The 17,581-nt window shown below is 50.7% G+C and overlaps 1 protein-coding gene across 1 annotated transcript in view; it reads left to right on the top strand.

Moving 5' to 3' along the window:
* SAMD7 (sterile alpha motif domain containing 7) overlaps positions 1 to 17,035 on the top strand; it is an 18,763-nt gene extending 1,728 nt beyond the window's left edge. The window contains exons 2-7 of the mRNA XM_008051776.1: positions 603 to 727; positions 5,439 to 5,520; positions 6,539 to 7,158; positions 8,549 to 8,670; positions 14,696 to 14,806; positions 16,841 to 17,035. Coding sequence (XP_008049967.1) covers positions 603 to 727; positions 5,439 to 5,520; positions 6,539 to 7,158; positions 8,549 to 8,670; positions 14,696 to 14,806; positions 16,841 to 17,035 — 1,255 coding nt within the window. The remainder of the gene's footprint in view (positions 1 to 602; positions 728 to 5,438; positions 5,521 to 6,538; positions 7,159 to 8,548; positions 8,671 to 14,695; positions 14,807 to 16,840) is intronic.
* The last annotated feature ends 546 nt before the right edge of the window (positions 17,036 to 17,581 follow it).

Here is a 17,581-nt window from a genome sequence, read left to right as displayed (position 1 = left end):
GCTACCACGCCCAGCTGATTTTTTTTTTTTTGATTTATTGTAGAGATGAGGTCTCGCTGCCCAGGCGGGTCTGGAACCCGCGGGATCAGGCATTCCACTCACCTCAGCCTCCCAAAGGCGCGGGATTACAGGCTGAGCCACCAAGCCCGGCTAAAGTTGAACTTCTTGAGACCACAGAAGTTGGGCAAAATAAACAAGTTGCCCACCCCAGTAGTCAAACGTTGATCCCAGGTGGCAAACCCAACCCAAGTATGTCACCAAATGAGAAAATAATTTGTGGTTGGAGCAGAATGCTGACCCTAAAAACTCAGAAAGTGAGACTGGTTTGATGAGATCTTCTTTCCCAACACCCGTAACTCTTTCCTTCCTGCTTTCTGTTTTGTTGTCAGCTAGGTGAATCCTTGCTTAATAGAGCCCTCCCTCCTAAACTTTCTTGCTAGACTTCTACTGAAGCCAAACCAGATCACAGGAATTTTGTGTTTCCTTTTGGGAAACATCCATAGAGTCCTCTACAGCAATAAAAAAACTAATGATCTAAGCGATGGAAACGTCGTACAATCTCATCCTCATTTTGTCCATTTGGTATCTCTTTTTCCTCCTAGGGATGTACTGCCTTCCACTGTAGCTCCTGCTGACTCAAGACAGTTTTGTGCTCCTTCCCAATTTGGAACCTCCGTCCTACCAACTGCAAATATGCCAAGCGTGTTATCCAACCGCGTCTACTCAGGTATGAGCGATAGTTGTTGGCTCTCACCTGTGGAGCCTCTGTGAGTAGGATGGGTGCATTAAACTTGCCATCACTTTACTGCTAAATTTCGGAGGCAGGGCTGTGTGGCGATGCTGCTCGTAGATTCTGCAGTCGCTGCCTTGGTTCAGATCATGGTGCCACCCACTGTAAGACCAAGCCTAAGTTGCTTAACTCCTCTAAGCATCCGTTTACTCATGAATAACAAGAGGAACTGATGCGTTGTGAGGAGAGATCTGAGAAACCGTGGGGCCTGGGGCAGTCTATATTGGCCTGGTAGGTCATCGTGAGAACTTGGCTTTTATCCGGAGTATAAAGAGAAGCCATGGAGGAGTTGGAGCCAAGGAGTGACATGGTCTGACTTAAATTTTACCAGGATCACCCTCCCTGCTGTCCCCACAAACTTGAGAAGATCAAAGTTCTGGGAATAAGCAGGTGGAACTTAATGGACTATTAGAAGAGCTGAAAGGTTTCGATGGCTCAGCCTTGGGTGGTGGCCACAGGAGGAGGGACAAGTGGTTGGATCCCGTAGTTATTCTGATGGCAGAAACAGCAGAATTTCTCACCGTGTGGATGTGGATGGTGAAAGAGAGGGGTTAAGAATGACATCAAAAATTGGGAGCGAGTCCCCAGGGGGTGAGCCCAGGGCTCGGCTCACCTGTGATACCCTTGGGGAACCTGACAGACATCCAGCAGAGAGGACAGGGAGGCAGCTGGAGTCCAGGGAGGGCTTCTGGGGACAACCTGCGGGTGTAACTTGGAAGTCATCAGCCTACACAAAGCTGGACACGTCACCTATGGAGCGAGTGTAGATAGAAAAGCTAAGAGGATCATCCTGAGACAAGCAACAGTGTGCCAAAGATGAGGGAACAACCTGTGAGGCGGGAAGACCCAGGGAGGACGCAATGGCCTTAAGAACATGCCTTGGCCGAGCTCGGGGGCTCAGCCCGTCATCCCAGCACTTTGGGGATTGCCTGAGCCTGCAGGTTTGAGACCAGCCTGGGCAACTTGGCGAGACCTCGTCTCTACAGTAAAAAATAAAAAATAACTAGGCATGGTAGCACGCATCCGTAGTTCCGGCTACTCGGATCACTGGAGCCCAGAAGTTCGATGCTGGAATGGCCGTGAGCGTGTGTGCCCCTGTGCTCCAGCCTGGGCGACGGAGTGAGACGCCCACTCAAAAGAAAATTGTGCCTTATACAAGCAGCCAACAGATGCACAGCAAAATGCTCAGTCTCACTAATCCTCAAAGAAAAGCAAATGAAAACCACACTGAGATACCACCTAACTCCAGTCAGGGTAGCCATTATCAATAAGTCAAAAAACAACAGATGCTGGAGAGGAGGTGGGGAAAAGGGAACTCTTCTACACTATCGGTGGAGTGCAAACTAGTGCAACCTCTGTGGAAAACACTGTGGCGATTTCCAAAAGATCTCAAAATCAACCTTCCATATGACCCAGCCATCCCCCTTCTGGGGATATACCTGAAGGAACTCAAATCACTCCATGAAAAAGATATCTCACACGCATGTTCATGATAGCAAAAACATGGAACTAACTGTGCTCCCCATTGAAAGAGGACTGGATAAAGAAAATGCGATACATTTACACGATGGAATATTATGCAGTTATTAAAAAAACAAAATTATGGACTTCGCAGCAACTTGGATGGAATTAGAGTCTCTCATACTCAGTGATCTATCACAGAAACAAAGAACTGAGTACCCCATGTTCTCACTCATAGGCAGACCCTGAACAATTATCATAATACTATAAGAAAGGGATTGGCTGTCGTGGGAAACTGCCAGGGGAGGGGGGAGCACACTTCATCAATAAGGGTGCCTGATCTCAAACCAGGTGAAATGGGGACCCAAGGGAGGCCCAAACTTTACCCGTGCAATGACCATTTGCATACTTCATCCCGAATTGCACCCCACATCTTTAAAATAAAAACTTAAATTCAAAACTTTCAAGAAAAGAACATGTTTACGGGGAGAGTGAGCGATGACCTCGAGCGTGCCACTCGCAGAGCAAGTGAGATGAGAACTGAGAATGCGTCCTGGACGACGCACATGCAGACGACCTCGCGGTGAGCGATCCCGTCGCGTCGTCATGCTGGTGAAAAAGTGACTGATGAGGGCTCAGGAATGATTCGAGTTTCCCCACCACGCTAAAGAGCTCATCCTGCCAGAACGACACTCATGAGCCTTTGTTTGCCCTTCTCTGGAATTCCAAGAACTCTTACCAGACGGGGAAAATGTGAGAGACAAGCCTGCCACAGAAAGACTGGCTCCCAGGCAGCGGGGTGGTGGGGCCGGAGGGGAAGTCTGGGACGCCAGGAGACGGGCTGCCTGGATCTAACACGTCTCCTCAGATCTCGACCCCCTTTACCACAGGGAGAGCCAGATCCATGGCGAGGCTGGGCCTGAAACGGACCCACCCGAGGAAGGGGTCCCAGGACCAAAGGAGGCAGTCCTCACAACACCCCGGGCAGAAGCCCCACCTGGCAGCAAGAGCCTGGGAATCTGTAGCCCCCGATCTCAGGCCACACAGCTGACTCCCGAGAGCCACTCCTAATGATGAAGGATCCAAAAACTGTCGCTATTTGGACACACAAGCAAGCAGGTCGGCCACCTGTCCCAGGGACATAGGTCAGGTCCCCACCTCAAGGCAGAAGCATAAGAGAATAGCAGGACAGGGTCTGTAAGAGGCAGGGCAAGCTTCACATTGCCTGTTCAGAAAAAGACTAGCAATAATCCAGCTCTCAGAGGGCCTTAACATCCAGGCAATGAGTGTTGCGCCCTCTCGCTCCTGACACGAGCTTTCTCTGCATCCATGGGCTGCGTGCTGTGGGTCGATAGTCGGGTGCCTGCCAGCTGCCTGAAAGAGAATATCTTGACGCCACAGAATTCTAAAAAGCCTAGAGCTTTAGGGCTAGAAGGATTCCTAGAGCTCACTTTGTCTAACCTCTGAATTTCATAAATAACGAGAACCGCGTTTGTGAAAAGATCCAGTATGGTTTATCTGAAGCTAGATCATTGAAAGGAATGGAGTGAGCTCAACGGGCTTGGTGCAAAGGGAGTTTCAAAAACAGTTTCTGCCCTTGCAAAAGTTCCGTCTTATCAGGCAGAACAGACCCACACGTGAAGACCTGTCACTGCTCGGTTATGGTGATAAGTGCCGCACGTGTGCATGTCGCTTTTAGAGTGTGGTCTGTAGTGCTAGTCCATGCAGTGTGTGTCCAATAAGAGAGAGGAAGGGCTTAGACAATTGTGCGGCCGTTTGACAGGATAATTTTGTGTCTGTGAATCTAATAATCTAAAAGTCGTGATTGCATTGTCCTAGTTTGCATTTCGATCTCCTAGATTGTACTTTTTCACCGCGTCGGCCCGTGATGGGTTGGAAATATAAAAAGAACTGAATAAGGCCGGGCACAGTGGCTCATGCCTATAATCCCAGCACTTTTGGAGGTGGTGCTGAGGGGACTGCCTGAGCCCATGGGTTTGAGACCAGCTCGAGCAACTTGGTGAGACCTTGTCTCTACAATAAATTTTAGAATGTAACGGGTCGTGACGGCACATGCCTGTCGTTCCAGCTACGTGGAAGGCTGAAGTGGAAGGATTGTCTGAACCCAACAGGTGGAGGCTGCAGTGGCTGTGAGCATGCCACTGCACTCCAGCCTGGGCGACAGACTGAGACTCCCACTCAAAAAAAAGAAAAAGAAAAGACAAGCTGGTCACGCACCATAGACCGTCCACCTGAAAAACACCAGGTAGACTCCGAGTGCATTTGGAGAAAGGGCTGTCGGCACGACCTGAAGGCCCCGGCCAGCACGGGGACTTCAATCTGCTGTTCCGCTAAGTCATCTTGAAAGGTCGGCAGGAACAAAGGAATGCAACTTTTGCCCAACCTCACTGAGATTGTTCTGGAAAAAGTATTTTACCTCAGATATGTTGAAAGTCGACAAAGAGAAATTTGGGGCTACATAGAAAACCTTACTTAAATTCTCACTACATTTATTTTCTGAGACTTGGGCACAAGAAGAACTTTTTTTTTTAAAGGTCAACTAATTCTCATGTACAAAAAAAAAAACTATCAATTTTACTTCAAAAGCAAGCGGTCAAGGCAGGGGTAAATGAAAAGATGCTGTTTCCATTTAGTCAAGAGCAGTAAATCTGCGATCTGTCAGACAGCACAGGGACAGTGGTTAGCAATATACTGTACTCTTGAAAACTGCTAGGAGAGAAGATTTTAAATCTCACCACAAAAAAATGGTAAATATATGAGGTGATGCATATGGTAACTCGCTTGATTTTATCATTCCACAATAAAACATTACATTGTATCCCACAGATAATATACAATTTTGAAAGACTAAAAAAGACAAGAGATCAAGAGATTCACAAACGATTTCATCTTTTCCCTTTTGAAATATGACAGGAAAATGTCACCCATCACGAGACCAGCACTTAAAGAAAAGAACCAAAAATTACCTCGTGTTTATCAGGCTGTCACCAAAGTGGTTCCAAGATAAGAAGTAGCGGTGGCCTGATGCCATTTCCAACATTGTGTTCAACCGATGATTTGGGGGATTTTTTTTGCAGATACTGTTCTGAACCATATCTTATTTCATTATTTCAAATGCATGCTTTTAATGTGTTTGTGGGGTGGGATGGTGGTTTTCTCTTTTAAGGTTGGGGCATTTTACCACCTGAATCTATAAAGACGGTGGCCAGAAGGAACGAAATGATTCAAAGGCATCATCACACTGCCAGGTAATCCAGCAATGTGGCTTTACGTGTTTTTCTTTTCCTTCACCTGCTCATTTACTCTTTTTTATATATGTTTAAAAAATGAATATATACATGTGTGTGTATGTGTGTATATGACAATGAATACACACATACCCTGAGTACTTACAGAAAGTATTCCAGGCAGATTACAAAGAAACACTCAAACATATCCACAAGTTGACTGAGGATAGAAAGCAGGATTAGAAATCACCTGGTCAGGTGGACAGTGTATGAGTCTACACCGTGTAAAAGTTCATCCAGGTCCCATAATTAGATGCCTGGCTATGATTCCCCTGAGAGTCACATCGCAATTCCTGTCTTAAATGACTTCAGTTCTGCCCTGAGGTAGAAGCTGTTCAGACTCGGCCCTCAGCGGTCCGGCAGCCCCCCCTCAGCCCACCGGTGGCCTTCAGCCCTGGCGACAGGAGCAAGGACCAGGGCGTGGTCTGGGGTGGGAGAAGGCCAGTCCGTTTTCTCATCCCTGAACCCTAGCCAAAGAGTAAAGTGAAGCGAGCAAAATCACCAAGTCCCTCCACCCCCGCCATTTGCACTGACTTAAACGCTGAGACTTGCGTGGCCTGGTTGTCTTTCTGGAGTCCCACTGAGGTGGTTACAGCAGGATCAACTTCAGGGTTTACAAGTCTCTCCCAGAACTTCATGTTTTTGGAGGATCAATCTCTGGCAAGAAAGTCCCTGTGCTGCATGCTCCCACCCCTGCTGAGTCTCCATGTCTACTGGAGGCGAGGCACTGAGGTTGGCCTTAGACTTCCCTCGTGAGGCTTTTTCTTTCTCGCTTCCTTCCTTCCTTCCTTCCTTCAGCTCTCACTCCAAACTGTCCTTCCCTGGGGCTTTCTGGGGACTCGTGTTTCCACCAAACAAACCCCGGTGTGAGGACACAGGAACAGCAGAGTGGTGCTTAGGGAAGGCAAGAGGCCATGAGCATTCGTTCTATTTCCAGTGGTTTTCTTGGGTTGCCTGAAATGCATGGTTTTGTTTTCAGGACAGAAATGGAAATGTATGCTATTTACCAGCAACAGAGAATGGAAAAGACTCACCCCAAGGGGCTGGCGGGCCTGGGGACGCCATTCCCCTACGGCCCCCTGGTTCCAGCAAGCCCGGCTGCCTACCACAGCAGGAGCAGGTTCTCTGCCAGCGACCTCCATTTCCACCGAAGCGTCCTCAGAAGCCTCCAGGGAGGCCCCGTGCTGGCAGCAGCTGGACCACACTTTGTGGAGAGCTGGGGGCAGAAATGCCGTCGTCTCAGGAAAGGTGCAGGGGGTCAGAGAGGGCTAGACGGTGACCCCGAGAGCTCCAGAAGTCCAGCCAGAGAAAAGACCCTGGGCCAGACTCGTGCGGTCCCCTCCGAAGAGGACCCGTGTGCAGAGATGGAAGAACGCGACGGCCGGAGGTCAAGCGAACCCGAGGAAAGGGCGGCCGCAGCCCTCTCCAGCACCTGTGCGGGACTCACGCCCACCTGGGGGAAGCCACGGGGGCCCCACGCTGCCTCCCTGGAGGCCAAGGCCTGGTACGGCGGGGAGAAGCCACCTCCAGCGCAGGCGTTTGCGGCCTGCGGCGAGGACAGGGTCAGCCCTGCCGCTGGGCTGGCTCCATCTCCGCCAGGTGGGTGTCTGGGCCAGGGGCAGCTCCCCGGTAGCCAGACTCCCCAGCCCTCAGTGACTCCACGGCGAACGCAGCCATCACACCTCCTTCCAGCCTCTTTTTCTTACTCCTGTGTCGAATGGCCTCTGTTTGGTGCCACTTTATTATTACACCAGTTCTAGCGAGCCACGTCAGTGGAACTGTCTCTGTGTATGTACTGCCATGCAGAGAATTCTCAACAAAGTCTAGGGAGACGAGTGTCAGGAAGTCTGGGGAAACGTACCAGAATTTCTAGTTTATACTTCAATTCAATCTGCCGTCAATTTCTCCAACACAAAGCAGAGGGGCTTGTTGCTTTAAAGTATGCATTCCATCCCCTCTGCCTCCAAGTGTAGAAAAAACCGGGTAATTAAGTGGAGACAGTGCCCTTCAGAGCCCATGACTGTTGACACCTGAAAATATGAACGTGCTGCCTCCCAACACACACGAGATGGCTTTCTGGAACTTCAGATGAAAGTGTTTTAAGCCACATGAACTATGGGCGTCATGTGGCCACCATGCCAGCCGTTTCCCCACCATTTGATGAACATGTAACTGAAGTCTTGTCTCATATGGAGACATGATCACCACGTCCTATCCTAGAACAGCAACGTACCATCCTAGGACATGATCGCCACGTACTACACACTAAGGATGTAATTACCACGTCCCATCCTAGAGACACAACTACCACATACTATCCCAGGGACATGATCACCACGCACTACGTACTAAGGACACGATCATTACGTCCTGTCCTAGAGACACGACCACCACACCCTATCCTAGGTCACCACATACCATCCTAGGACATGATCACCACATACTAGACACTAAGGATGTAATTACCACGTCCCATCCTAGAGACACAACTACCACATACTATCCCAGGGACATGATCACCACGCACTACGTACTAAGGACACGATCATTACATCCTGTCCTAGAGACACGATCACCACACCCTATCCTAGGTCACCACATACCATCCTAGGACATGATCACAACATACTATACACTAAGGACACGATCACCACATCTCACCCTAGAGACGCAACTACCACATACTATCCTAGGGACATGATCACCATGTACTATATACTAAGGACATGATCACCACATCCTATCCTAGGAAGATGATCATCTTGCCTCACCTGGAGACACGATCACCTCATACTGTTGTGGAACATGGTGCTGCTCTGGAGGTTGAGATTCACAGGGTGTCTCTTTTGGAGACTGAGAGGGGCTAGAGCAAGTTTGCAACTCGCTTGTTGATCTGTAGCAATGCTGTTCTTAACACATCCTGCTTGCTCTCAGCCGCCCCTTTCCCTGGGAACCCCATGCCACAAAACAGTCTGCTTTCTATTTTAAGGGCCACGTGTGCCGGCCGCCACGGGGGACAGCCTCGCCCTGGATGAGGACATTCAGAAGTGGAGCGTGGATGATGTGCATCGCTTCATTGGTGGTCTCCCGGGCTGCTCGGACTACGCTCAGGTGCTTGACGTTTAAGCATTGCATAAAGTAAGACTGTTTGGAACAACTGTCCCACACAATCATTTTTCAAACTTGCATTTTTGTCCGCAGAGAGGAGTCCTTCGAGTCCCTCCTTTTGATGCCCCGTCCCCCGGGACGGGCGCCTCTGACTGGCAGAGCTCAGGGCACCCCAGCACCCGCGTCTGTGAACACCGGGTTTTAGTTCCTTTCCCATCAGGACTCCTGAGAAGCAGGAATTCTCCCCAAATTAAAAGGAGACCCAGAGGCTGAACATTCAGAAAGAATGAGACATGCTTGCTACATTTCCTCTTCATCTTAGAGCAGACATTTGCAGAACACGTACTCTGTCCCAGAAGTTTTTGCTTTTATTTTTTATGTTTTATTATTGTTTTAAAGCAGGATTTATTGAGAGGACAGAAAAGCTCCCACAGTGGGAGGGGACCCAAGGGGGTCGCCCTGTATCAGAAGTTTTTAGTTGCTCATCAGAAACAACAGAAAAGGACAAGAAGGCCGTAGATCTGAAATGAATTGTTTTTGAAACAATTTTGATTTCTAATTTTAGTAGGAAATCGATTGTTTTTAAAATCTGTATTTATGCTGGGACGGTGTAGAAAACGCACGCGCATACACATCCTTCAATCTGGTAGATAAGTTCTATTTCTTAGAATTATGACGAACTGGCAGGACAACGGTGAAGCAAACTAACCTCATTTGTGTGTGACAATTGGTGACGTCACTTCCAAAGCTATGAAGTTATGTCAATGCTGCGTTTCCATGCGTGTAGCTGACTTTTTTGAGTGATTTGATAACACAATTCTAAGCCACAAGGTGCCTACAAAATCTGATATCATGTTTGATTTACATGTTCAGGCAAGAGAAAGACACAACGGTCTAACTACGTCTTAATGAACCAACGCTAGCGTTGATTTTGTTCAGATCTCAGTTTCATGAAATGTTTCTCCTATGTGTGATGCTGGTAATTTCTTTTTTTCTTTTTACTGGTTATTGTTGCTATTGTATTGGTTCTGTTTGTGGGACATGAGGAAAAGCTACCTAGAACAGTAACTAAAAGTATAGCTTCTGAAGCCAGAAAGTACAAACTCACGTCCTGGCGTTTCCATTTTCTGGGTGTATGACCTCGAACAAGTTTCCTCTCTTCTCTGTGTCTCAGTTGTCTCTTCTGTAAAACAGGGATAACAGTAATCATATATTTTCAAAGGCTTGTGAGCATTAGAGAATGCCTGGCACCTTGCAAGCACTCCGTAAATACTGATCTCATCATTGTATCCTTAAGTACTAGAGAGAGCAGAATCTCAAGTTACTTATGAGGCAAATTGTAGTCAAGTCACCCATTTTTGTCTTTTTGCATAATCTGATAAAAAGATGTTATCCTATTCTCCCCTGTTCAGCCTTATTATTTTGTTGTTAATATGGGTCACTTTTTAAATAAGGCCAGGTGCGGTGGGTCGTGCCTGTAATCCCAGCACTATGAGAGGTCGAGGCAAGAGAATTGCTTAAGCCCAAGAGTTCAAAACTAGCCTGGGCGGCATCGTGAGACCTTGTCTCAAAATATTAAAAAAGAAAGAAAGAAAGAAAAATTTGCCTGTGCCACTTCTCAAGGGTCACATCAACCCCTGTACAATGAAGTACTAAATTCTGATAACAACCAGAAACAAGCAAACCTTACAGAGCCAGCAGGCGCTTGCTGACTCCTGGTGGGCTAAGCCCATCTGAACTCTGAGTATTCTTAGTCAGTGATCCACAGTTATAAAAGTGCAGTTTATAGCAGCTGCTCTTGCAAAGAATGATGTTTCATACATTTCTTGCCGTCTTACCCAAGCGTCCCCACATGGGTTCATAGAGTCGCATCAACGTGAATACCCCAGACCTTGCTAGGTCAGAATCATGGACTGTATGTCATTTTGCAAGTGGTTTAACTGGCAACTCAACCTTTCCTGCACTGGCTTTCCCATTCGTAAAAATAAAAAATAATAATAATAATATCTACTCTTTGTGGGGCATGACCGTGTGCCAGGCACTGTACTAGGTACCCCATCTTTTAAATATAATTTATACCGTGATTCTGCAAAAAAGATATTAACTCTACCTTGCAGTTGGGCAAAACTGAACCTCAAGTCAGTAAAAGAGCAAGTACTTGAAATATGTGGGCTGAGCGCAGTGGCTAGGCCTGTCATCCCAGCACTTTGGGAGGCTGAGGCGAGAGCATTGCCTGAGCCCGTGGGTTCAAGACCAACCCGGGTGACATGGCAAGACCTTGTCTCTACAATAAATTAAAAAATTAGCCGGGTGTGGTAGCGCACGCCTGTAGTTCTGACTCCTTGGAAGGTTGAAGTGGAAGGATCACCGTAGCCCAGCAGGTCGAGGCTGGGGTGACTGTGAGCGTGCCACTGCACCCCAGCCTGGGCGACAGAGTGAGACTCCAACTCAAAAAGAAAAAAGAAGAAAAGAAAAATGTGGCAAACTTCTCTCTTTCCATTATAATTATTCTGCATTGAGGATACCTGGGCGCCTAGAACCTCACAAAGGTGGTAAAAGAAATCCTTATGTTGTTTTTGTTTTGTTTGGTTTTTGTTTTTATTAATTTAGTCGTTTTTGAGACAGACTCTCGCTCTGTCACCCAGACTGGAGTGCAGTGGTGCAATCCTAGCTTACTGCAGACTCTAACTCCTGGGCTCAGGCAATCCTCCTGCCTCAGCCTCTCGAGTAGCTGGGACTACAGACATGCACCATCACACCTGGCTCTTATGTTGTTTCTGATATTTAAAAAACACAAGAAAAATCATACACTTCCCCAAGATAAGGCTATACAGACCAACCCAAACTGCCAGCTTTTGTCTTTGGTCTAAATTAAGTGAATGTATGCTGGTCATTGTCCATGATTTGTCTAATTAAAATAGGGAAAGAAATCATCACTTAATGAGCATACTTTGTAAATGACTGAAGCCTGTGGAACACGAGCCTTCTGGCACAGGCGCTTTCCTGGAAGTCTGTCCGGCTGGTCCTGAGGTTGCCCTCCAGGACACGGCCCCGGAACAGACACAGGACAGATGCGGTCCTCCTCTCATGGAAGATGGACACCGGCACGCCACCCCACCTCGAGGCATGCGTGCTGCATGCGAGAGGCGGACGAGGCCTGGCGGCACTCGTGGGAGGGACTCGTGGCCTCTTGAAGGACGAGGCGTCTACCGCGAGGCCTGAAGGGGAAGGGGGCAGAAGGGAGGGCGAGGAGGCATTCCCAGGCAAGGGAGAGACGCGTGCGGCCGGGACTTGGAGGGTCGCGCCAGGAGCGCAGAGGGAGACCACGGCGGGAGAGGTGAGGACGGCGTGATGAGACTGCGGGGCAGACAGGCCGGGCCACAGAGCCCCGAAGACCCGGGAACGGTTGCGATGGTGCCCTGGAGGCCGTGGGCAGGAGCGGCACCATTCGCTTTGTATTTCGGAAAAGGTCACTCAGGCTGCTTTTATGAGAACAGATTGAGGGGGGCACGTCTGAGGGGATGCCTCTTCAGATGAGCAATCGTGGAGTTCGGTCCAGGGTAGAAGCCGTAGGCTGGTGGGTGAGCCCTCGTTGTAGGGAAGAATCGCACAGTGTCACCTCTGAGGTGAAGACTCCTAGCAGGGAGCCATCAGCATAGAGTCCCTGAGGCCCAGGGAGAGGTGATGTGAGCCAGGAAGAAGCCCAAGAAGCCCTCACGGGCGTCAGCTGATGGCTGAAGGAGAGGGCAGTGGCCTGGTGCGACCGCCACGGGAAGTCCAGGGGAGAGTGTTGCCCATGAATGCACAGCCAGTAAGGTCAAGTGCAGCCAGGGACCCCAGCACCAACTGGACGACCAGAACGTCCGCCCTGAGGAGAGCCGGCTCAGGGGAAGATACTCGAGACTGCAGGATGACGGGATGCGTGTGAGAGCCCAGAGTTCAGAGCCCTCTGAGGAATCTGGCCGTGAGGGGACTGAGGCCCACGGGGGGTGTCCAGAGAGGAGTTTGGGAACCTGCATTACTGCTGTGTGTTTAAGGGTGGGGGAGGCTTCCTGAAACACCAGCGGGAAGGAGTCAGCAGACGAGGAGGGGCGGAGACAAAGGGGGTCCTCGGCGAGGGAGGCCCTGGCGGGGCCGAGAGCACCACGGCCCCCGAGGAGAGGCCTCTCAGCAGGGCAGGGAGCCCCATTCCGTGGCGTCAGGACAGAGGGAGAAAATGAACACTGCAGGCTCATTGCTAGGAGTTGGAGGGAGGTCCGTCCACGTTTCCTTTCCTGTTCTTTTTCTCTGGAATTGGGTAGCCATATGGCCTGCTGAAAGCGAGGGAGGCCTTTGGGGGTCCCAGGCTCGAGGGGGTGGAGGACGCTCGGAGCAGAAGGGAGAGAAATCTCACGAGTGAGCAGAGCAGGGTTGCCAGGAAGCTGAGGCTGGAGGTCACGGAACCACGGCCCTGTCGGTCGGCCTCTGTATCTGCCGGGGCTTGGTCCACCAGCAGCCTCCCTGGCGTGGAAGAGGAGGCCGGCATGGCCACGGCCACCAGAGGCGGGATAACAGGCCTGCTGAAAAGGCCTGAGGGTCACAGCTGTCCCTTCACCAGACATGCAAGGCGGTGGGCAGGAGACTCCACCTGCGAGAGGGGAAATGAGATCCATCTTGATGGGGTCTCCCTTCACCCTAAATGAGGGGTGGGCAGCACCCTCCCCCTGCGAGTGGGAGGGATGAGGTCTGTCTTGCTGGGGTTCACCCACATCCCTTTTCACAGAAGAGATGCCCGTTCGTTGGCTACTCTGGCAACGTTTGTCGCACATCTTCTGCCACATGTCAGCTACAGCACTAGGGGACATTGTTCAATAAGACACGGACCCTGCCCTCAAATTAAAAACTATCTCAGAGCCGGGCTCGGTGGCTCAGGCTGTAATCCCGTGCCTTTGGGAGGCTGAGATGAGTGGATTGCCTGAGCCCGCGGGTTCGAGACCCGCCTGGGCAACTTGGCGAGACCTCATCTCTACAATAAATCGAAAATGAGCCGGGCGTGGTAGCGCGCACCTGTAGTTCCAGCTACTTGGAAGGCTGAGGCGGAAGCATCGCCGGAGCCCAGCAGGGCGAGGCTGCGGGGGCCGGGAGCGGCCACTGCACTCCAGTCTGGGCGACAGAGTGAGACTCCAACTCAAGACAAAACAAAACAAAACAAAAAACACTATCTCGGGTTGGAAATGAGTCCTGTGTGCAGAGACTGGCCGTCTCCTCCAAGGGTTATCAAGGAGCACAGACAACGTGCTCCCTCAGCAGGGAAGACAGCTACTAACATAAGACATGTCATAAATCCCCCTGTCACCCTCAAGCAGTCTCCACGCTTCCTCCAAAACTAAACATCTATATGAAAGGGGGACCCAAACACAACAGAATTTATTCATAGAAAAGTGTGTGTTTATTCTTCCATGTGTAAACTTCAGTCATCTTCCAAGTCCTCTCTGTTTGATGCATGACACCCATTGAGACGCTTTTTCCACAGCTCCACACAGTTTTTGAACTCGCCCATTTTTGTGTCTGTCAGTGCTTCCGCCATTTTGTGTGTGCGTGTGTGTGTATTGTGTTGTTTGTTTTGACTATGGTTGTCTTTCACCTCTCTCACGTTGGATTTTTTTCACCCGGAGACAAAAAGGAATTCGCTCGGGGTGAGATCAGGTGAATAGGGAGGGTGGGGCCAGGGGTCATGCTGCTTTTGGTCAAAAACTGCCGAACACTCAGCGTGGCGTGGGCAGGTGGGTCGTCGTGATGAAAGAACCAGCCACCTGTCTGCCACAACTCGGGATGTTTCTTCTGCAGATCACCTCTCACAACAATGCTCGTGGATACACTGATGCTGACGGGGGTCATAGAACACTTGCATAGTAGGGGGAGATTGTACTCCAAGGAACCTGTCCCCAAAAAGATTATTCTGGTTTTGGGGGGATCCCCCCCGGTATAAAACGAGAATCTTCAAGAAAAAGACGTTTGGACAGAGTTAACACCTTTTATGTTTCTTAAGGTATTTAAAGACCACGCAATTGATGGCGAAACGTTGCCATTACTCACAGAAGAGCATCTTCGAGGCACCATGGGATTAAAGCTGGGGCCGGCCCTGAAAATTCAATCTCAGGTAAAGCAGTTTACTAAACATTTGTGAATGGTGTGCAGCTCAGAGAAACGTGTTGCTTTTGTCCTTATTTCCGCTCTTTATTTTGTTTTTCCCCTCCGTGGGGACATGGTAGAAGGGAGGGACTCTAGCCACCCCGGGCGGGTGGTGGTTCACATTCTGGGTGTAGCTGGGAAGACAATAGGCCGGGGTGTGCTAGCAAGTGTTGAACAATGAGACCTTGAAAACAAAATGATCCAGTGCGGTGGCTCACGCCTGTCATCACAGCATTTTGGGAGGCTGAGATAGGAGGACCCCTTGAGCCCAGGAGTTTGAGAACAAGCTGTACCACACCTCTACAAAAAAACCAAAAGATTAGCTGGGTGTGATGGCACACGCCTGTAGTCCCAGCTACTCGAGAGGCTGAGGTGTGAGGAAGGCCTGAGCCCGGGAAGTGGAGGCTGCAGTGAGCTGTGATGATGCCACTGCACTTCAGCCTGGGCAACAGAGTGAGATCCTGATTCAAAAAAAAAAAATGAGCCCCGATTTACAGCATCTGACAGTGGCTGTGTGGAAGTCATTCCCAGCATGGCTGCCAAGCTCCTAATGTCGCTGAATCTGGAATTGGGAGAGACAGCAGCTTCCACTCAGAGTGTCTCCACCAGGCATGACTGATGTACTGTATCTTGGGTATGAGAGTGTAAATGAGGGCAGGCACGGCGGCTCACGCCTACAATCCCAGCACTTTGGGAGGCAAGACGAGAGGATTGCCTGAGCCCATGGGTTCAAGACCAACCTGGGCAACTTGGCCAGACCTCATCTCTACAATAAATCAAAAAATGTAACCAGGCGTGGTGGCGCACAGCAGTAATTCTGGCTGCCTGGAAGGCTGAGGCGGAAGGATGGCCGGAGTCCCGCAGGTCGACTCTGGGGTGGCCGTGAGTGTGCCATGGCACTCCAGCCCGGGTGACAAGGTGAGACTCCGACTCAAAAAACCAAAAATAGTGTAAATGTCCTCAAGAACAGAGATAATCAAAAACAGTAATAATAAAAGAGGTAAAAACAATTAAAGAGTGGTGAGCTTTGAGTATTGATTGCTTTTTGTTTACCACATAAGGTGTGTAATGATTAATTTTTTTTTTTTTTTTTTTGAGTCGGAGTCTCACCTTGTCACCCGGGCTGGAGTGCCATGGCACACTCACGGCCACCCCAGAGTCGACCTGCGGGACTCCGGCCATCCTTCCGCCTCAGCCTTCCAGGCAGCCAGAATTACTGCTGTGCGCCACCACGCCTGGTTACATTTTTTGATTTATTGTAGAGATGAGGTCTCGCTGCCCAGGTGGGTCTTGAACCCCCGGGTTCTGGCAATCCATTCACCTCAGCCTCCCAAAGGCGTGGGATTACAGGCTGAGCCACTGAGCCCGGCTGGCTAATTTTTTGACTTACTGTAGAAATGAGGTCTCACCAAGTTGCCCAGGCGGGTCTCGAACCCACGGGCTCAGGCAATCCACTCGCCTCAGCCTCCCAAAGGTGTGGGATTACAGGCTGAGCCACCAAGCCCGGCTAATGATTAGTTTTTAATTTAGTTTTTAACAACGGGGTCTTTCACAGCTGGCCTGCAAACTTACTAAAAGTTTGGCGACGGGCTGCTCGCTCCAGCAGGCGCCAGGCCAGCCCGCATTCTCCCTCGGTGACCTCAGCACCAGGCCGCCCATCCTCCGACCCCAGGGACCTGGCTGCCCCTCATCTTGTCTCAGGCTCCACCTCCCCCAGGACTTCCCTGCCCGTTGCCCTCCCCTCCTCCTCCCGCGGGCGTCCTCACTGTCCCTCGTCCGACCTCAGGCTCTGCTCTCCCCTCCGGTGACTTCGCTGCCGACCCTGTCTCCGGCTCCCGCTCTCCGCAGACAGCATTCACGCCCCTCGCCCTGTCTCGCCCTCGCCCTGTCTCGGCCTGTCCTCTCTCTCCGTCGCCCGCGCCTCCCACCGTCTGTGCTTCACTCTGGCTGGAGGAAAGGCTTCGCAGACCTCACCGTCACTCTCACCATTTTGTCTCCGAAGGTCTCCCAGCACGTGGGCAGCAGGTGCTACCGGAAGAACCTCTCCCTCTCGGCCTGTCCAAGACAAGCGCTCGCCGGGCCAGCAGACACCACCCCCCTCGCGGATTTCCACGCCTGGAGCGACCCGCAGGGCATCCCTTGTTCCCAGGAGATGGGGACTCCCGGAGGAGCTGGGCCCGACAGTCTGGGAAACTGACCACCCTCCAGGAGGAAGAGCAGCCCTCCCAGTTTTCCAGAGTCCGGGATGGGACAGGGGTGTGTGAGGACTTCCTGGGCCCCGAGACAGGGCCAGGCTCCAGGCCGTCTCGGAAGAGGCCTGCCCAGGGACGTCCTTGGGAGCAAGTGCGATGAAGGAGAGGATTTGCCAACTCAAGAGAGTGCCCATGAGGAGATCTCCGGGAAGCCGAAAGAGCTGCAACGAAAAAGAGCGCTCCTCTCCCTCCTCTCATTTTCCATCCCCAGCCCGAAAGGCATGAAGACAGCCCAGTGAAGCCAGGAGAAGATGAGGGGAAAGGGAGACTCGGTGAAGAGGCCCACGACGGCCTCTGCCTGGTCTCATCTCAGACTTCCAGCCTGGAGCGAGGGGCAGACGCCTTCGCCTCAAGACTCTGAGCCTGATCACTGCTCAGGACTGGCGTTTATATCTGAAATGAAACTGTGTCACGGCAGAAAACAGCTGGAGGATACGTCCGAGAGGGAGATGAGAAGCCACGGTGCCCACCAGAGGTTTCGCCCAAGGTTG

This window comes from Carlito syrichta, unplaced genomic scaffold, assembly GCF_000164805.1.
Source record: "Carlito syrichta isolate Samal-C Ts95f unplaced genomic scaffold, Tarsius_syrichta-2.0.1 Scaffold233425, whole genome shotgun sequence".
Classification (NCBI taxonomy): domain Eukaryota; kingdom Metazoa; phylum Chordata; class Mammalia; order Primates; family Tarsiidae; genus Carlito; species Carlito syrichta.
This window is presented reverse-complemented; position numbering and strand designations above follow the sequence as displayed.